This window comes from Bombina bombina, chromosome 5 (genome assembly GCF_027579735.1).
Source record: "Bombina bombina isolate aBomBom1 chromosome 5, aBomBom1.pri, whole genome shotgun sequence".
In the NCBI taxonomy this organism is placed as follows: domain Eukaryota; kingdom Metazoa; phylum Chordata; class Amphibia; order Anura; family Bombinatoridae; genus Bombina; species Bombina bombina.
Genome location: NC_069503.1, coordinates 804,077,769 through 804,099,796, shown reverse-complemented (window position 1 = coordinate 804,099,796; position 22,028 = coordinate 804,077,769). Strand labels below are relative to the sequence as shown.

The window sequence follows — 22,028 nt, the reverse complement described above, 5'->3', positions numbered from 1 at the left end:
ATCCAACTCTGGTTTGCCCCAACGATGAATCAACTGAGCAAACACCTCCGGATGGAGTTCCCACTCCCCCGGATGGAAAGTCTAACGACTTAGAAAATCCGCCTCCCAGTTCTCCACGCCTGGGATATGGATTGCTGACAGGTGGCAAGAGTGGTACTCTGCCCAGCGAATTATTTTTGAGACTTCTAACATCGCTAGGGAACTCCTGGTTCCCCCTTGATGGTTGATGTAAGCCACAGTCGTGATGTTGTCCGACTGAAATCTGATGAACCTCAGTGTTGCTAACTGAGGCCAAGCCAGAAGAGCATTGAATATCGCTCTTAACTCCAGAATATTTATTGGAAGGAGTTTCTCCTCCTGAGTCCACGATACCTCTGCCTTCAGGGAATTCCAGACTGCACCCCAACCTAGAAGGCTGGCATCTGTTGTTACAATTGTCCAATCTGGCCTGCGAAAGGTCATACCCTTGGACAGGTGTACCCGAGACAACCACCAGAGAAGAGAATCTCTGGTCTCTTGATCCAGATTTAGCAGAGGGGACAAATCTGTGTAATCCCCATTCCACGGACTCAGCATGCATAATTGCAGCGGTCTGAGATGAAGGCGCGCAAATGGCACTATGTCCATTGCCGCTACCATTAAGCCGATTACCTCCATACACTGAGCTACCGAAGGGCGCGGAATGGAGTGAAGAACACGGCAAGCATTTAGAAGTTTTGATAACCTGGACTCCGTCAGGTAAATTTTCATTTCTACAGAATCTATAAGAGTCCCTAAGAAGGAGACTTGTGAGTGGGGATAGAGAACTCTTTTCCTCGTTCACTTTCCACCCATGCGACCTCAGAAATGCCAGAACTATCTCTTTATGAGACTTGGCAACTTGAAAACTTGACGCCTGTATCAGGATGTCGTCTAGATACGGAGCCACCGCTATGCCTCGCGGTCTTAGAACCGCCAGAAGTGAGCCCAGAACCTTTGTAAAGATTCTCGGGGCTGTAGCCAACCCGAAGGGAAGAGCTACAAATTGGTAATGCCTGTCTAGAAAGGCAAACCTTAGAAACCGATGATGATCTTTGTGAATCGGTATGTGAAGGTAGGCATCCTTTAAGTCCACTGTGGTCATGTACTGACCTTCTTGGATCATGGGTAGGATGGTCCGAATAGTTTCCATTTTGAAAGATGGAACTCTGAGGAATTTGTTTAAGATCTTTACATCCAAAATTGGTCTGAAGGTTCCCTCTTTTTTGGGAACCACAAACAGATTTGAATAAAAACCCTGTCCTTGTTCCGTCCGCAGAACTGGATGGATCACTCCTATAACTAGGAGGTCTTGCACACAGCGTAGGAATGCCTCTTTCTTTATCAGATTTGCAGATAGCCTTGAAAGATGAAATCTCCCTTGTGGAGGGGAAGCTTTGAAGTCCAGAAGATATCCCTGAGATATGATCTCCAACGCCCAGGGATCCTGAACATCTCTTGCCCACGCCTGGGTGAAGAGAGAAAGTCTGCCCCCTACTAGATCCGTCGCCGGATAGGGGGCCGTTCCTTCATGCTGTCTTAGAGGCAGCAGCAGGCTTTCTGGCCTGCTTGCCTTTGTTCCAGGAATGGTTAGGTTTCCAGGCCTGCTTAGATTGAGCAAAAGTTCCCTCTTGTTTTGAAGCGGAGGAAGTTGATGCTGCACCTGCCTTGAAATTTCGAAAGGCATGAAAATTAGACTGTTTGGCCCTGTCCTGAGAAAGGGTGTGACCCTTACCTCCAGTAATATCAGCAATAATTTCCTTCAAACCAGGCCCGAATAAGGTCTGCCCCTTGAAAGGAATGTTGAGTAATTTAGACTTCGAAGTCACGTCAGCTGACCAGGATATAAGCCATAGCGCCCTACGCGCTTGGATGGTGAATCCGGAATTCTTAGCCGTTAGTTTAGTCAAATGAACAATGGCATCAGAAACAAATGAGTTAGCTAGCTTAAGTGTTCTAAGCTTGTCAATAATTTCAGTCAATGGAGCTGTATGGATGGCCTCTTCCAGGGCCTCAAACCAGAATACCGCCGCGGCCGTGACAGGCGCAATGCATGCAAGGGGCTGTAAAATAAAACCTTGTTGAATAAACATTTTCTTAAGGTAACCCTCCAATTTTTTATCCATTGGATCTGAAAAAGCACAACTGTCCTCAACCGGGATAGTAGTACGCTTTGCTAATGTAGAAACTGCTCCCTCCACCGTCTGCCTTAAGTCCCGTGTAGTGGCGTCTATTGGAAACATTTTTCTAAATATGGGAGGTGGGGAAAAAGGCACCCCCGGTCTATCCCACTCCTTGCTAATAATTTCTGTAAGCCTTTTAGGTATAGGAAAAACATCAGTACCGCATAGTATTTATCCAGCCTACACAATTTCTCTGGTACTGCAACTGTGTTACAGTTATTCAGAGCAGCTAATACCTCCCCAAGCAATACACGGAGGTTCTCAAGCTTAAATTTAAAATTAGAAATCTCTGAATCAGGTTTCCCCGAATCAGAGATGTCACCCACAGACTGAAGCTCTCCGTCCTCATGATCTGCATATTGTGACGCAGTATCAGACATGGCCCTTACAGCATCTGCGCGCTCTGTATTTCTCCTAACCCCAGAGCAATCGCGCTTGCCTCTTAATTCAGGCAACCTGGATAATACCTCTGACAGGGTATTATTCATGATTGCAGCCATGTCCTGCAAGGTAATTGCTATGGGCGTCCCTGATGTAATTGGCGCCATATTAGCGTGCATCCCCTGAGCGGGAGGCGAAGGGTCTGACATGTGGGGAGAGTTAGTCGGCATAACTTCCCCCTCGTCAGAATTTTCTGGTGATATTTCTTTTATAGTTAAAGACTGATCTTTACTGTTTAAGGTGAAATCAACACATTTAGTACACATTCTCCTATGGGGCTCCACCATGGCTTTCAAACATAATGAACAAGTAGTTTCCTCTGTGTCAGACATGTTTAAACAGACTAGCAATGAGACTAGCAAGCTTGGAAAACACTTTAAACAAGTTTACAAGCAATATAAAAAACGTTACTGCACCTTTAAGAAACACAAATTTTGTCAAAATTTGAAATAACAGTGAAAAAAGGCAGTTACACTAACAAAAATTTTAAAGTGTATGTAACAAGTTAGCAGAGCATTGCACCCACTTGCAAATGGATGATTAACCCCTTAATACCCAAAACTGAATAGTAAAAGATAAAAATGTTTTTTTTTTTTTTTTTCCAAACAGTCACAACAACTGCCACAGCTCTACTGTGGCTTTTTACCTCCCTCAAAAACGACTTTGAAGCCTTTTGAGCCCTCCAGAGATGTCCTGGATCATGCATGAAGAAGCTGAATGTCTCTGTCAGTATTTTTAGCTGCACAGAAAAGCACTAAAAAAGGCCCCTCCCACTCATAGTACAACAGTGGAAAGCCTAAGGAAACTGTTACTAGGCAAAATTCAAGCCAGCCATGTGGAAAAGTATGTATCTCTATTAATAAGCCTGATACCATTCGCTATAACTGCATTTAAGGCTTTACTTACATTAGTTCGGTATCAGCAGCATTTTCTAGCAAATTCCATCCCTAGAAAAATATTAACTGCACATACCTTGTTGCAGGAAAACCTGCACGCCATTCCCTCTCTGAAGTTACCTCACTCCTCAGAATATGTGAGAACAGCCATGGATCTTAGTTACTTCTGCTAAGATCATACAAAACGCAGGCAGATTCTTCTTCTAAATACTGCCTGAGATAAACAGTACACTCTGGCACCATTTAAAAATAACAAACTTTTGATTGAAGAATAAACTAAGTATAAAACACCACACTCCTCTTACGACCTCCATCTTGGTTAAGGCTTGCAAGAGAATGGCTGGATATGGCAGTTAGGGGAGGAGCTATATAGCAGCTCTGCTGTGGGTGATCCTCTTGCAACTTCCTGTTGGGAAGGAGAATATCCCACAAGTAATGGATGATCCGTTGACTGGATACACTTAGCAAGAGAAAGCAGGCGACGCCAAATTTTGCGCTGGTTTGGGATCACATATACGGCATAACCTAGAAGTTACGCTTGTATATTTCTGCCTTCGGCCGTAGTTTTTTGGCCCATAGACAGGTATACCAAACCAGCGCAGTTTGGTAACCAAAATACAGCGTAAGGACTTACGTGGCGAAAATGGAGAAATCTTACTCCGTTTTCACCTCGCCACAAATTGCAAGCGTAGTAAGCCTTACGCTGTGTATCGGAGCCCCTAAGCTACCTGCAAAATAAAACCTAACACCTAACGCATGCGCAATGTCTATCTATCCGTCAACCGCGATCAACCGCCGCAATTCCTAATAAAGTTATTAACCCCTAAACCGCCGCTCCCAGACCCCGCCGCCAGCTACATTAACTACCCCCTAATGAGAGCCCCTTACACTGCCGCCACCTACATTAACTACCCCCTAATGTGAGCCCCTTACACCGCCGCCACCTGCATTACCTAACCCCCCTAATGTGAGCCCCTTACACTGCCCCCAGCTATATTAAATTATTAACCCCTAATCTAATCCCCCTACCCCGCCGCCAGCTATATTAAATTATTAATCCCTAATCTAATCCCCCTACCCCGCCGCCAGCTATATTAAATGAATTAACCCCTAATCTAATCCCCCTATACCGCCGCCACCTATATTAAATAAATTAACCCCTAAAATACTAAACTATCACTACCACTAAACCTAAGTCTAACCCTACAAATAGCCCTGAAAAGGGCTTTTTGCGTGACATTACCCCAAAGTAAACAGCTCTATTGCCAGCCCTTAAAAGGGCTTTTTGTGGGGCTTTGCCCCAAAGTAATCCGCTCTTTTACCAGCCCTTAAAAGGGCTTTTGGCGGGGCATTGTCATAAAGTAATCAGCTCTTTTGCCTATAATCTAAATCCCCTACGCCGCCACCTATAATAAATGTATTACCCCCTAATCTAATCCCCCTACACCGCCGCCACCTATATTAACCCTAATTATATTAGGGTTAATATAGTTAATATAGCGATTATATTATATATATTAACTATATTAACCCTAATTATATTAGGGTTAATATAGTTATTATATTATATATATATTAAGTATAATAACCCTATCTAACTCTAACACCCCTAACTCTTATTAAAATACATCTAATTAATATTATTAATTAAAATATTCCTATTTAAATCTAAATACTTAGCTACAATATAATTAATAATTACATTGTAGCTATTTTAGGGTTTATATTTATTTTACAGGTAACTTGGTATTTATTTTAACTAGGTACAATAGCTATTAAATAGTTAATAACTATTTAATAGCTACCTAGTTAAAATAATTACCAATTTACCTGTAAAATAAATCCTAACCTAAGTTACAAATACACCTACACTATCAATAAATTAAATAAACTACAAATCTCTAAACTAAAATACAATTAAATACACTAAACTAAATTACAAAAAAATAAAAAAAGATTACAAGAATTTTAAGCTAATTACACCTATTCTAAGCCCCCCAAAATAAAAAAAATTCCATACCCTATTCTAAATTACAAAAGTTAACAGCTCTATTACCAGCGCTTAAAAGGGCCTTTTGCGGGGCATGCCCCAAAGTAAACAGCTCTTTTGCCTGTAATACCCCCCCAACATTAAAACCCTCCACCCACATACCCCTACTCTAAACCCACCCAAACTCCCCTTAAAAAACCTAACACTAAGCCCCAGAAGATCTCCCTACCTTGAGTCGTCTTTACCCAGCCAGGCCGAACTCTTCATCCAATCCGGGCGATGTCTTCATCCAAGCGGCAAAGAAGAAGTCTTCCATCCCGGCGATGTCTTCATCCAAGCGGCAAAGAAGAGGTCCTCCATCGGGGCGAAGTTTTCCTCCAAGTGGCATCTTCAATCTTCTTTCTTCAGACCTCCGATGCGGAACATCCAGCTGGCCCGACGACTGAACGATGAATGAAGTTTCCTTTAAATGACGTCATCCATTCCAATTGGCTGATAGAATCCTATCAGCCAATCGGAATTCAACAGACGCCATCTTGGATGACGTCATTTAAAGGAAACTTAATTCGTCGTTCAGTCGTTGGGCCAGCTGGATGTTCCGCGTCGGGAGGGCTGAAGAAAGATGATTAAAGATGCCACTTGGAGGAAAACTTTGCCCCGATGGAGGACCTCTTCTTTGCCGCTTGGATGAAGACATTGCCCGGATTGGATGAAGAGTTCGGCCTGGCTGGGTGAAGACGACTCAAGGTAGGGAGATCTTCTGGGGCATAGTGTTAGGTTTTTTAAAGGGGAGTTTGGGTGGGTTTAGAGTAGGGGTAAGTGGGTGGTGGGTTTTAATGTTGGGGGGGGTGATGTGTTTTTTTTTTACAGGCAAAAGAGCTGTTTACTTTGGGGCATGCCCCGCAAAAGGCCCTTTTAAGGGCTGGTAATAGAGCTGTTAACTTTTGTAATTTGGAATAGGGTAGGGAAATTTTTTAATTTTGGGGGGCTTTATTATTTTATTAGGGGACTTAGAATAGGTGTAATTAGCTTAAAATTCTTGTAATTTTTTTTTATAATTTAGTTTAGTGTATTTAATTGTATTTTAGTTTAGAGATTTGTAGTTTATTTAATTTATTGATAGTGTAGGTGTATTTGTAACTTAGGTTAGGATTTATTTTACAGGTAAATTGGTAATTATTTTAACTAGGTAGCTATTAAATAGTTATCAACTAGTTAATAGCTATTGTACCTAGTTAAAATAAATACCAAGTTACCTGTAAAATAAATATAAACCCTAAAATAACTACAATGTAATTATTAATTATATTGTAGCTATCTTAGGGTTTATTTTATAGGTAAGTATTTAGATTTAAATAGGAATATTTTAATTAATAATATTAATTAGATTTATTTTAATAAGAATATAGTTAGGGATGTTAGAGTTAGATAGGGTTATTATACTTCATATATATATATATATATATAATATAATAAAGATATTGACTATATTAACCCTAATATAATTAGGGTTAATATAGATGGCGGCGGTGTAGGGGGGTCAGATTAGGTGTTAATCTATTTAATATAGGTGGCGGAGGTGTAGGGGGATTAGATTAGGAGGTAATACATTTATTATAGGTGGCAGCGGTGTAGGGGGATTTAGATTATAGGCAAAAGAGCTGTTTACTTTGTGACAATGCCCCGCCAAAAGCCCTTTTAAGGGCTGGTAAAAGAGCTGATTACTTTGGGGCAAAACCCCGCAAAAAGCCCTTTTAAGGGCTGGCAATAGAGCTGTTTACTTTGGGGTAGTGCCATGCAAAAAGCCCTTTTCAGGGCTATTTGTAGGGTTAGACTTAGGTTTAGTGGTACGATAGTTTAGTATTTTAGGGGTTAATTAATTTAATATAGGTGGCGGCGGTATAGGGGGGATTAGATTAGGGGTTAATTAATTTAATATAGGTGGCGGCGGTGTAGGGGGATTAAATTAGGGGTTAATAATTTAATATAGCTGGCGGCGGGGTAGGGGGATTAAATTAGGGGTTAATAATTTTAATATAGCTGGTGGCGGGGTAGGAGCTCACATTAGGGGGTAGTTCATGTAGGTGGCGGCGGGGTCCGGGAGTGGCGGTTTAGGGGTTAATAACTTTATTAGGTGGCGGCGGGGTCCGGGAGCGGCGGTTTAGGGGTTAATACATTTTTTATTATTAGGAGAGTGAGGGAGGATAGCGGATAGAAGGTTAGACGTGTTGAGCTATGTTTGGGAGGCGTGTTAGACAGTACGGGAGATTTAATAACTTAGTCAGGTTTTGTAGGCGCCGGCAGTTTGTAAAGTGCCGTAAATCACTGGCGACTCCAGAAATTTGTACTTACGCAGATTTCTGGACATCGCTGGTTTATCAGACTTACGGCACTTTCGCATCTGACGGCGCCGTATATGGGATAGCTCGAGTTGCGAGCTGAAACTACGGGCGGCAGAGGTTCCCTCGCTTGCGCCGCAAACTACGATCTATATCGGATCGCGCCCCTGATCATTTCATTTCTATCTGTGGGAGGAGAGTCCACTGCTTCATTCATTACTTGTGGGAATTAAGAACCTGGCCACCAGGAGGAGGCAAAGACACCCCAGCCAAAGGCTTAAATACCTCCCCCACTTCCCCTCATCCCCCAGTCATTCTGCCGAGGGAACAAGAAACAGTAGGAGAAAATCAGGGTATAAATGGTGCCAGAAGAATAAAAAACAAAATTTATGCTTACCTGATAAATGTCTTTCTCTTGTGGTGTATCCAGTCCACGGGTTCATCCATTACTTGTGGGATATTCTCCTTCCCAACAGGAAGCTGCAAGAGGACACCCACAGCAGAGCTGTCTATATAGCTCATCCCCTAACAGGCACCCCCAGTCATTCGACCGAAGACAAGCAAGAAAAAAGGAGAAACTATAGGGTGCAGTGGTGACTGTAGTTTAAAAATAAAAAACACCTGCCTTAAAGTGACAGGGCGGGCCGTGGACTGGATACACCACAAGAGAAAGAAATTTATTAGGTAAGCATTAATTTTGTTTTCTCTTTTAAGGTGTATCCAGTCCACGGGTTCATCCATTACTTGTGGGATACCAATACCAAAGCTTTAGGACACGGATGAAGGGAGGGACAAGGCAGGAACTTAAACGGAAGGCACCACTGCCTGCAAGACCTTTCTCCCAAAAATAGCCTCAGAGGAAGCAAAAGTGTCAAATTTGTAGAATTTAGAAAAAAGTATGAAGCGAAGACCAAGTCGCCGCCTTACAAATCTGTTCAACAGAGGCCTCATTTTTAAAAGCCCATGAGGAAGCTACCGCTCTAGTGGAATGAGCTGTAATTCTTTCAGGAGGCTGCTGGCCAGCAGTCTCATAAGCTAAACGGATTATGCTTCTCAGCCAAAAAGAAAGAGAAGATGCCGAAGCCTTTTGGCCTCTCCTCTGTCCAGAGTAGACAACAAACAATGCAGATGTTTGACGAAAATCCTTAGTAGCTTGTAAATAAAACTTTAAAGCTCTCCAAGATAAAAGCTTGATATCTATGGAATGCAGAGGTTCAAACGGAACCCCTTGAAGAACTTTAAGAACTAAATTTAAACTCCATGGCGGAGCACCAGGTTTAAACACAGGCTTGATTCTAACTAAAGCCTGACAAAACGCCTGAACATCTGGAACATCTGCCAGACGCTTGTGCAGAAGAATAGACAGAGCAGAAATCTGTCCCTTTAAGGAACTAGCTGACAATCCCTTCTCCAATCCTTCTTGGAGAAAGGATAATATCCTAGGAATCCTGACCTTACTCCATGAGTAACCCTTGGATTCACACCAATAAAGATATTTATACCATATCTTATGATAGATTTTCCTGGTGACAGGCTTTCGAGCCTGAATCAAGGTATCAATGACCGACTCGGAGAAACCACGTTTTGATAAAATCAAGCGTTCAATCTCCAAGCAGTCAGCCGCAGAGAAATTAGATTTGGATGTTTGAATGGACCTTGGAGTAGAAGGTCCTGCCTCAGCGGCAGAGTCCATGGTGGAAAGGATGACATGTCCACCAGATCTGCATACCAAGTCCTGTGTGGCCACGCAGGTGCTATCAAAATCACAGAAGCTCTCTCCTGCTTGATCTTGGCAATCAGACGAGGGAGGAGAGGAAATGGTGGGAACACATAAGCCAGGCTGAAGGACCAGGGCACTGCTAGAGCATCTATCAGCGCTGACTGGGGATCCCTTGACCTTGACCCGTAACAAGGAAGCTTGGCGTTCTGACGAGACGCCATCAGATCCAGTTCTGGTTTGCCCCACAGTTGAATCAGCTGGGCAAATACCTCCGGATGGAACTCCCACTCCCCCGGGTGAAAAGTCTGCCGACTTAGCAAATCCGCCTCCCAGTTCTCTACTCCTGGGATATGGATAGCTGAGAGATGGCAAGAGTGAACCTCTGCCCATAGAATTATCTTTGAAACCTCTAACATTGCCAGGAGGCTTCTTGTTCCCCCGATGGTTGATATAGGCTACAATCGTGATATTGTCTGACTGAAATCTGATGAACCTGACCGCAGTTAGTTGAGCCCAAGCCTGAAGAGCATTGAATATCGCTCTCAGTTCCAGAATGTTTATCGGAAGGAGGGCTTCCTCCTGAGTCCACGAACCCTGAGCCTTCAGGGAGTTCCAGACTGCGCCCCAGCCCAGAAGGCTGGCATCTGTCGTCACTATAGACCACTCTGGCCTGCGGAAACTCATTCCCCTGGACAGATGGACCCGAGATAACCACCAGAGAAGAGAATCCCTTGTCTCTTGATCCAGATTTAGCAGAGGGGACAAATCTGTGTAATCCCCATTCCACTGATTGAGCATGCAAAGTTGCAGTGGTCTGAGATGTAGGCGGGCAAACGGAACTATGTCCATTGCCGCTACCATTAGGCCGATTACTTCCATACACTGAGCCACTGACGGCCGAGAAGTGGAATGAAGAGCACGGCAGGAAGTTAGAAGCTTTGATAACCTGACCTCTGTCAGAAAAATTTTCATTTCTACTGAATCTATCAGTGTTTCTAGGAAGGAAACTCTTGTGAGAGGGGAGAGAGAACTCTTTTCTTCGTTCACCTTCCACTCGTGAGACCTCAGAAAGGCCAGAACAATGTCCGTATGGGACTTGGCTATTTGAAAAGTAGACGCCTGTATCAGAATGTCGTCTAGGTAAGGAGCCACCGCTATGCCCCGTGGCCTTAGAACCGCCAGTAGGGACCCTAGAACCTTTGTAAAGATTCTTGGTGCCGTGGCTAACCCGAAGGGAAGAGCCACAAACTGGTAATGCCTGTCTAAGAAGGCGAACCGGAGGAACTGATGATGATCTCTGTGAATTGGAATGTGGAGATAAGCATCCTTTAAGTCCACGGTAGTCATATATTGACCCTCCTGGATCATAGGGAGGATGGTTCGGATAGTCTCCATCTTGAAGGATGGGACTCTGAGAAATTTGTTTAGGATCTTGAGATTCAAGATTGGTCTGAAAGTTCCCTCTTTTTTGGGAACTATAAACAGATTTGAATAGAAAACCAGCCCCTGTTCCTCCCTTGGAACTGGGTGGATCACTCCCATAATTAGTAGGTCTTGAACACAACGTAAGAATGCCTCTCTCTTTATCTGGTTTACAGATAATTGTGAGAGATGAAATCTCCCCTTTGGAGATGAAGCTTTGAAGTCCAGAAGATATCCCTGGGAAACAATCTCCAGGGATCCTGGACGTCTCTTGCCCAAGCCTGGGCGAAGAGAGAAAGTCTGCCCCCTACTAGATCCGGTCCCGGATCGGGGGCTACTGCTTCATGCTGTCTTAGAGGCGGCAGCAGGTTTCTTGGCCTGCTTCCCCTTGTTCCAAGCCTTGTTCGGTCTCCAGACTGGTTTGGACTGGGCGAAATTTCCCTCTTGTTCTGCATTAGAGGAAGCAGAAGCTGCGCCACTCTTGAAGTTTCGAAATGAATGAAAATTATTCTGTTTGGTCCTTAATTTATTGGACCTATCCTGAGGAAGGGCGTGACCTTTTCCTCCAGTAATATCAGAAATGATCTCCTTCCGGCCCGGCCCGAATAGGGTCTGTCCTTTGAAGGGGATGTTAAGAAGCTTAGACTTTAAAGTAACGTCTGCTGACCAGGAATTAAGCCATAGCACCCTGCGCTTCAGAATGGCAAAACCTGAATTCTTAGCCGTTAGTTTGGTTAGATGAAAAACGGCGTCAGAAATAAAGGAATTAGCTAACTTGAGAGCTTTAATCCCGTCTAAAATATCATCTAACGGGGTCTCCACCTGTAGAGCCTCCTCAAGAAACTCGAACCAAAAAGCCGCTGCAGCAGTAACTGGGGCAATGCATGCAAGAGGCTGGAGAATAAAACTTGATGGATAAAAATTTTCTTAAGGAGACCCTCCAATTTTTTTATCCATAGGATCTAAGAAAGCACAACTGTCCTCGACGGGGATAGTTGTACGCTTAGCTAGGGTAGAAACAGCACCCTCCACCTTAGGGACTGTCTGCCAAGAGTCCCGTATAGCGACATCTATGGGAAACATCTTTTTAAAAGCAGGAGGGGGAGAGAACGGAACACCTGGTCTATCCCATTCCTTAGTAATAATTTCCGAAAACCTCTTAGGGACTGGAAAAACATCAGTGTAAACAGGCACTGCAAAGTATTTGTCCATTTTACACAATTTCTCTGGAACTACAATGGGGTCACAGTCATCCAGAGTCGCTAAAACCTCCCTGAATCTGAAATCTCACCCTCAGATAGCAACTCCCTTGCCACGGCTTCGGAGCATTGTGAGGGTATATCGGACATAGCTACTAAAGCGTCAGAAAGCTCTGTATTTGTTCTAGCCCCAGAGCTGTCTCGCTTTCCTTGTAACCCTGGCAGTTTGGACAATACCTCTGTGAGGGTATTAGTCATAACTGCCGCCATGTCTTGTAAGGTAAACGCATTGGATGCGCTAGATGTACTTGGCGTCACTTGAGCGGGAGTTATAGGTTCTGACACGTGGGGAGAGCTAGATGGCATAACCTCCCTTTTGTCAGTCTGAGAAACCTCTGGTGATAAATCTTTAAATGCCATAATATGGTCTTTATAATTTATAGAAATTTTAGTACATTTGGTACACATTTTAAGAGGGGGTTCCACAATGGCTTCTAAACATATTGAACAAGGAGTTTCCTCTATGTCAGACATGTTTAACAGACTAGTAATGAGACCAGCAAGCTTGGAAAACACTTTAATAAATGTGAAACAGCAATTAAATAAAAACGGTACTGTGCCTTTAAGAGAAAAAAAACTATCACATAAACTGCAAAACAGTGTTAAAAAGTAGTAAACTCTTCGAAATTTTTACAGTGTGTATAAGGGACTAAAGCAGCATTGCACCCACTTGCAAATGGATGATTGACCCTTTAGGCCCCAAACCGGATTTGAAAAACGTTAAAAAACGTTAATAAACAGTTAAACACCTTGCCACAGCTCTGCTGTGGCTCCTACCTGCCCTCAAATACGATTTAGGAAAGAAATAAGCCCTCTATAGTGGTCCTCAGATGCCAGAGGACTCGTTTAGGGAAGCTGGATGTCTCAGTCTGAATATGAACTGCGCATCTAGAGCGCGGAAATAGGCCCCTCCCACCATGCACTCGATGTCAGAGGGCCTTAAGAAAATACTCCTAGGAGAATCTGACTAGCCATGTGGAAACTAGGCCCCAAAAAAACGATTTATCACCCTCAGAGAAAAAACGTTCTTTCTATATAACATGTAAACGTTTTGTCACTAAGAAATATGAGTATTAACATGAATATTACCCTTTTTTGTAAGCATGATCCCAGTCATTGTTAAATCACTGCATCAGGCTTACCTCAATTATACAAGGCTCTGTCAGCATTTTCTAGATCTTATCATCTCTCTAGAAATAAATATACTGAACATACCTCAAAGCAGGTAAACTTTAAACCGTTCCCCCAACTGAAGTCTTTCCCATACTCTTCAGTTATGCCTGATAGTAAAACAGTACAACGCCGGTACTGTTTAAAAATAACAAACTTTTGATTGAAGGTAAAACTACACTAAGTCACCACATATCTCTTGATACTTCCTATCTTGTCGAGAGCTGCAAGAGAATGACTGGGGGTGGCAGTTAGGGGAGGAGCTATATAGACAGCTCTGCTGTGGGTGTCCTCTTGCAGCTTCCTGTTGGGAAGGAGAATATCCCACAAGTAATGGATGAACCCGTGGACTGGATACACCTTACAAGAGAAATTAAATTTAGGTCCGCCCACCGGAGAAAAAGGCGGGAGTAGTAGATGGAAATGATATTATCAGGTAAGCATAATTTATGTTTTCCATCTTAATGGGAGGAGAGTCCACTGCTTCATTCATTAATTGTGGGAACAAATACCCAAGTTCTAGAGCTGTGTTTCTCAACAGCTGGTCCGTGGCCCAGTACCGGACCGTGACAGCCCTGTTGGTGGGCCATGACCTTACATGCCCCCACTGCGCACTCTGAAAGGGCCACACATAAGGAATACAGGGCAGGCCTGTCAGAGTGCCATTACACATGTGCACGTGCCCTGGGAATAAAGCAGCAGATCAATGTATATGTATGAATAAAAATATAAATATCTGGGCCCTGGACATGTCCGGCTAAAATTTACGGGGCTTTGAGGTCACCTGAGTTGAGAACCACTGCTCTAGAGGACACTGAATTAAAAAAATGGGAGGGTAAAAAGAAGGCGGACCCTAAACTGAGGGCACCACAGCCTGTTCTCTCAAAAGCTGCTTCCATCGAAGCAAAAACATAAAATTTGTCACATTTTGCAAAAAGTATGTAAGGAAGACCAAGTCGTCGTATTACAAATCTGCTCCATAAAAGCCTTGTTCTTAAAGGCCCAAGAAGAGGCCACAGCCCTAGTTGAGTGAGCCGTAATCCTCTGAGGCGACTTATATCCCACTGTCTCATAGGCCAGACGGATAATGCTCCTCAACCAAAAAGACAGTGAAGTGGAAGAGGCCCTCTGCCCCCTGCGCTTCCCTGAATACACAACAATTAAAGACAAAGTCTGTATGAATTCCTTTGCGGCCCGAAGATAAAACTTCAAGGCCCGAACCACGTCCAAAGTATGAAACAACCTTTCCTTTGATGAAGAAAGGTTAGGAACTACTATTTTTCCTGATTGATGTTACGATTAGCCACAACCTTGGGAAGAAAACTCAATCCAGTGCAAAGAACAGCCTTATCAGCGTGAAAAAAACAGGTAAGGAGGCTCACATTGCAAGGCCGCTAATTCAGAGACTCTGCAAGCCGATGCAATAGCCAGTAGGAATAGGACCTTCCAGGAAAGAAATTTAATGTCAAGCGCATGCACAGGCTCAAATGTAGCCCTCTGCAAAATCTTAAGAACCAACTTCAAGCTCCAAGGAGTAGCAGAATTTCGAAAGACAGGTCTAATCCTATATAGAGCTTGAACAAAGGACTGAATATCAGGAAGCTCCGCTAGTTTCTTGTGCAACAGTACATATAAGGCCGAAATTTGACCCTTTAAAAAATTGGCCGCAAGAACCTTATCTAGACCATCCTGGAGAAAGGCCAGAATCCTGAGTACCCTAACCTTGTGCCAGGGATATCCACATTCCTCACACCAGGACAAGTAGGTCCTCCACACCTTTTGATAGATGTGCCGAGTGAACGGCTTCCTAGCCTGAATGAGGGTATCAATCACTCTCTCCAAGAATCCTCTCTTGGCCAAGACTAGGCATTCAATCTCCATGCAGTCAGTCTCAGAGAATCGAGATTTTGGTGTAGAAATGGACCCTGAACCAGCAAATCTCTGCAACAGGGTAATCTCCATGGAGGAGATGATGACATCCCCACCAGACCTGTAAACCAAGTCCTCCGTGGCCACGTCGGAGCGATCAGAATAGCCAAAGCTTGCTCCTGCTTGATGCGGGCCACTACACAAGGTAGAAGTGGCAACGGTGGAAACCCTGGACCGTGACCTGTATCTGGGTAGCTTGAAGTTGAGCCTGGACGCCATGGGGTCTATCTCCAGCGTCCCCCATCTGATGCAGATCTCTGAGAACACCTCGGGATGGAGAGACCATTCTCCCGGATGAAACAATTATCTGCTGAGAAAATCCGCTTCCCAGTAGTCCACACCCGGATTGTGGATCGCTGAGAGCGAACATTTGTGGTTTTCTTCCCATTCCAGAATCCGAGATACCTTCCTCATGGCTAGGGAGCTTCTCGTTCCCCCCTGAAGGTTTATGTAAGAAACCGAGGTAATGTTGTCCGACTGGAACATGATGAATCGGGAAGATCCCAGGGGGGGCCAAGCCCTAAGAGTGTTGAATATCGCCCGGAGTTCCAGAATATTTAATCGGTAGACAACTTCTCTCAAGTCCTCCTGCCCTGTGCCTTTCTGGCACCCTAAACAGCTCCCTATCCTGATAGACTTACATCCGTGGTCACAATCTCCCAGGATGGTCTCAGGAAGGATGTCCCCTGGGACAGTTGTCTAGGTCCACCAAGAGAGGGATTCCCTCGTTCGTATGTCAAGAGATATCTGTTGGGATAGATCTGAGTGATCGCCGTTCCACTGTCTCAACATGCATAACTGAAGAGGTCTGAGATGGAACCTGGTAAAATGAATGACATCTATGCTGGATACCATGAGCCCAATCACCTCCATACACCTGGCCATAGATGTCCTTGAGGAGATCTGAAGGGCAAGACAGTTGGACTCAATCTTGGAACGTCTCTGATCTGTCAAAAATATCTTCATGGATATGGAATCTATTATCTTAGCCAGAAAATCCACCCTGTTGCTGGGGACCAGAGAACTCTTTCCTTCATTTATCTTCCATCCATGTTATCGAAGAAAACGAGCCTCAAGTGATCCTCCACGAGACTACAGGACGGAGCCTGGACCAGAATATCGTCCAGATAAGAAGCCACTGCAATACCTCCTCTGGCTCTCGCCACTGTGAGCAGCGCTCCCAGAACCTTCTTAAAGACTCTTGGGGCAGTCGCCAGACCGAATGGTAGGGCCAGAAACTACTAGTGTTGGTCCAGAAATGCGAATCTTAGGAACTTTAAATGGTCCTTGTGGATTGGTACGTGAAGGTAAGCATCCTTCAGGTCTATTGTCGTCATAAAGTGTTCCTCTTGAACTAGGGGCAGAATCGATCTGATTGTCTACATTTTAAAAGATGAGAAGGACAGAAACATGTTTAGACACTTTATGTCCAGAATTGGGCAAAACGTGCCCTCCTTCTCTGGAACCACAAAAAGGTTTGAATATCACCCCAGACCGCTTTCTGCTAGAGGGACTGGGGCGATAACTCAGAAAGAGGAGAGATCCCTTACACAACCTAGGAAGGCGTCTCTCTTCTCTGGTATTGAAGATATATTTGACAGGAGGAATCTGCCTCTGGGCAGATGAGTCTTGAATCCTATCCTGTAGCCCTGGGCTATGACCTCCAGAACCCAAGTGTCCTGAATGTCTCTTATCCAGGCCTCCGTAAAAAGAGATAGTCTGCCCCCTACGCAATCCAGAGACAGATTGGGGGCCGCCCCTTCATGATGATTTTATTTCAGCAGGCTTCTAACTCTGCTTGGTCTTGTTCCAAGAGTGAGCTGGTTTCCAAGATCCCTTGGACTGCTCGGTTTTCACGGCAGGCTGCTGGCACTGAGACTTGTCTGAACGAAAGGGACGAAAAGTAGAACCCTTAGGCTTATTTTCCTTATCCTGTGGTAGTAAAGCACCCTTGCGCCCCGTGACCGTGGATATAATAGAGTTCAAACTAGGACCAAAGAGAACCTTTCCCTGAAACTGGAGAGAGAGTAATCTAGACTTGGAAGCCATGTCTGCAGACCACAACATTAACCACAGAGCCCTACGGGCCAGAACAGAAAAACCTGAAGTCTTGGCATTCAGGCAAATGATCTGCATGTTTGCATCACAAATGAATGAGCTACCCTTAAGGCCTTAATTCGTTCCTGTATCTCCTCGAGGGGAGTCTCCACCTCGACTATAGCTGACAGAGCATCATACCAATAGGTAGCAGCTCCAGCCACTGCAGCGACTGCCACTGCTGGTTGAAAAACGAACCCTGTGAGTTGAAACATCTTTCTTAACATGGACTCCAATTGTCCATGGGCTCCTTGAATGAAAAGCTATCCTCAAGCGGGATAGTCGTGTGCTTAGCGAGAGTGGAAATAGCACCATCCACCATAGGAATGGCCCCCCACAGCTCGAGCTGCGAGTCCGGAATGGGGAACAGCTTTTTAAAAGAAGAAGAGGGGAAAAATGACGAGCCAAATTTCTCCCATTTATTCTTAATAATATTAGCCATCTTAATGGGAACGTCTGTGGGACTACCCTGTCCTTGTAAACCCTATCTAGTTTAGGGATCGAAGATTCCTCCAGCAATTTCGGCTCTGGAACCTCTAATGTAGCTAGCACTTACTTTAGCAGAAAGCGCAAATGCCCCATCTAGATATCGATGATTCCGACCCAGAAGGAGTGTCCTCCGAAGAGTCTGAGTCGTCTTCATCAGCGGATAATCTGTCAGAGACATCTAGCAGAGTCGATGACCTCTGGGACGGATAGCTATGATTCACCTTTCGCTTAGCAGGGCGTAGACACCGTTGTCTAACTGCTCAGCAAAATCTGACGGCCAAAGGGCTGCTCCCGCGGGAGGATTAGGATCGGCCAGGGGAACTGCATGTGCAATTGGAGATTAATGTAGGGAACGCACCTCACAGGACAGAGAACCCTCAGAGGTGGACGGCTCAGTTGTACTAAATATCTTGTTCTTTTTAGATATTGAAATCTTATCAAAGCATGTGGAACAGAGTTGAGCAGTCGGATCAACCAGGATCTCCTCACAATATACACAGTTGTTAGATTTAATTAAAGAGGGAGTAGCCTTTAACATAGAGTCCTCCATAGCTTGCGCCTTTATTATTACGGACTAGATATAAACTAAATGGCACCTTTATATCCAATGGCCCGGGGCACTCCCCACCTCCTATGACCCAGACAACAGAGAAAACGCTTCGTCTCGTGCAACCACCGGTCAAGAAAGAGGAAGTTGAAGATGCCGCACCCAGTCACATGGAGTGCCTTGCACAAACCAATCCTGCGCCGACATCTCAAAAAACCTAACTGTTCGCACATTGACAGAGCCTCATCTCACACATGTCGCAGCATAAACACAATAAACAGTAGATAACATTGTGCACAAATCCCCCCCTGTTCAATAACCTCCATTCCTGGGGTATTAACCCTTGATTCTATAAAGATAAATGGAGACACACTGTGACCCTGTCTTCTTATGTTATATGTATATAATGAAACAATCTTACCAGAATCTACGCTGTGAAACAGGAACACGGCCTTTCAAGTGTGACAGGTTAGTAGCGTCACTCCTGACATGGACTTGAGAGCAGAAAGCAGGCAGCGAAACTCGTCAACGCTGATTGCTTATGGAGCTGTTAATATGAGTCGGGATGGTTTTGCAGAAAGACTCTCCCTGCCTCGAACTTTCACCCATGCTCTCACTGAGAGGCTGACAGGACTACTTAAAACTCCAGTCACACTTTTAAATTTAACCAAATTATAACATCGACTTTGTTTTCCAGATATCCTTTGGTTTTTTTTGTTTTTTTTTTAAATATAATAGAGTGTTTGTGTCCTCAGCAGCAGCAAAGCATTACTTGGAGATAGCTAGTAAATGGTGGCTACACACATTTGTCTCATCATTGGCCAACATTGTGTGTTCAGCTAGCTCTCAAAAGGTGCACTAATGCTCCTTCAACAAAAGATACCAAGAGAAACACCAACAAGGTAAAATAATTTGTATATTATCGCCATAATTTTCATTGTTTTCAAAATATGGAACTACATTTTTTTCTGTTTGGCTCGCTTACTATCTCTTACAATGGTTTATGGTCAGACTGCACAATTATTGGCTGCTAAACATTAAAGAAGAGGGAAACTACTGCTAAAATAACTAGAATTAAAAGAGAACTGTCTCACTCCCCCATAATAGATACAATACCAATTAAAAGAGGAATCAGAAATTAAACAAAATGCAGAAGAAAATCCAATTTGTTAGCATATACCTAATAATTGTAAAAATTATAAACTTACCAGTACAAGACAGGTGTCAACCAATGAAAATGTCCCAGAGCGTCCAATGCCTGCACTACAATGTATGACAACAGGTCCATACCCAGCATCCAATGAGCCAGAATCACGTACTTTAAACAAAAAGTTTAGGAATGAAGCTGGGGAATCTGGAACTCCAAAATCAGGCCATGTGGTATAATGGAAATGTTGAATCTCTCTTGTTTCAGCTGTCTGTTAACAAAAAAAGGTCATGATTTTAAGATAACCTTTTCTATAAAAAAGGCACTGCAGTTTATTGAATAAGAACAAAATCTACCTACATTTATATTCTGTACTTGTAACAATCGAACAGTGTAGTAAGACTTAATTTCTTCAGACAATAACTTCACACACAACCCAGTTTCCTTAAAAAGTCGTATCTCTTCCTCTGGGGTAGGCCAGTACTGAGCACATTTCACCTACATTAAGAGGAAAACATAATATAAATGCACAAAATAATATTTTGTAAATATGTCAAGTACACATGCATATATCGCAAGCATTTAAAAAAAAGAATGCCAGTTTTACAAGATTGCTATGAATTACTTTTAATTTATTACGAACAATATTCTGAGCATCGGCCAATAATTGACAAAGTATAAAAAAAACAAGGTTTGATCTGAAGTGTATGGAAGGCTTAAAAAGCATAATGAAAAATATTTGAAAAGGAATAAGAACTTTATAATTAAAAAGATAACGCAAACAATGTGCAAATGTTTTTACACATACATACAGTCGTATGCAAAAGTGTAGGCACCCCTGACTATTTCCATGATTTTCATTTAAAAAAAAAAATTGGTGTTTGGATCAGCAATTTGATTTTGATCTATCAAATAACTGAAGGACACAGAAATATTTAAGTAGTGAAATGAGGTTTATTGGATTAACAGAAAATGTGCAATATGCATCAAAACGAAATTAGACAGGTGCATAAATTTGGGCACCCTTGTCATTTTGAGGATTTGAATACCTGTAACTACCTAGCACTGATTAATTGGAACACACAATTGGTTTGGTGAGCAAATTAAGCCTTGCACTTTAGAGACAGGTGCATCCAATCATGAGAAAAGGTATTTAAGGTGGCCAATTGCAAGTTGTTGTTCTCTTTGACTCTTCTCTGAAGAGTGGCAACATGGGGGCCTCAAAACAACTCTCAAATGATCTGAAAAAGATTGTTCAACATTATGGTTTAGGGGAAGGCCACAAAAGGCTATCGCAGAGATTTAAGCTGTCAGTGTCCACTGTGAAGAACATAGTGAGGAAATGGAAGACCACAGGCACAGTTCTTGTTAAGGCCAGAAGTAAAATATCGGAAAGGCAAAGGATGGTGAGAATGGTCAAAAACAGCGAACAGACCACCTCCAAAGACCTACAACATCAACTTGCTGCAGATGGTGTCACTGTGCATCGTTCAACAATTCAGCGCACTTTGCACAAGGAGAAGCTGTATGGGAGAGTAATGCGGAAGAAGCCTTGAGGTATGCAAATGCACATTTGGACAAGCCAGCTTCATTTTGGTAGAAGGTGCTGTGGACTGATGAAACAAAGATTGAGTTATTTGGTCATAACAAGGGACGTTATGCATGGCGGCAAAAGAACACAGCGTTCCAAGACAAACACTTGCTAGCCACAGTAAAATTTGGTGGAGGTTCCATCATACTCTGGGGCTGTGTGGCCATTGCAGATACTGGGAATCTTTTTAAAGTTGAGGGTCGCATGGATTCCACTCAATATCAGCAGATACTTGACAATAATGATGAGGAAGTAGTCACAAAGTTGAAGTTACGTCAGGGCTGGATATTTCAAGACAATTTATTATAGTGTTTGTGAGGCGGGAGTGCAGCGGTTTAGGGGTTAATACATTTATTATAGTGGCGGCGAGGTCCGGTCGGCAGATTAGGGGTTAATAAGTGTAGGTAGGTGGCAGCGACGTGGGGGGGAGGCAGATTAGGGGTTAATAAATATAATATAGGTGTCGGCGATGTTAGGGGCAATAGATTAGGGGTTCATACCTATAATGTAGGTGGCGGCGGTGTCCGGAGCGGCAGATTAGGGGTTAATAGTGTAATGCAGGTGTCAGCGATAGCGGGGAAGGCAGATTAGGGGTGTTTAGACTCTGGGTTCATGTTAGGGTGTTAGGTGTAGACTTAGAAAGTGTTTCCCCATAGGAAACAATGGGGCTCGTATTGGCTGTTCCAATCAGCCAATAGATTGCGAGCTCAATACGATTGGCTCAGATCAGATTTTTCCTACCTTAATTCCGATTGGCTGATAGAATCCCATCAGCCAATCGGAATTGAAG

General features: G+C 43.5%; 1 protein-coding gene across 1 annotated transcript in view; it reads right to left on the bottom strand.

Moving 5' to 3' along the window:
* PTPN2 (protein tyrosine phosphatase non-receptor type 2) overlaps window positions 1-22,028 on the bottom strand; it is a 426,691-nt gene that overhangs the window by 166,488 nt on the left and 238,175 nt on the right. Inside the window, exons 5-6 of the mRNA XM_053714893.1 lie at window positions 20,008-20,145; window positions 19,709-19,918 (exon numbers count right to left, since the gene is read on the bottom strand). Coding sequence (XP_053570868.1) covers window positions 19,709-19,918; window positions 20,008-20,145 — 348 coding nt within the window. The remainder of the gene's footprint in view (window positions 1-19,708; window positions 19,919-20,007; window positions 20,146-22,028) is intronic.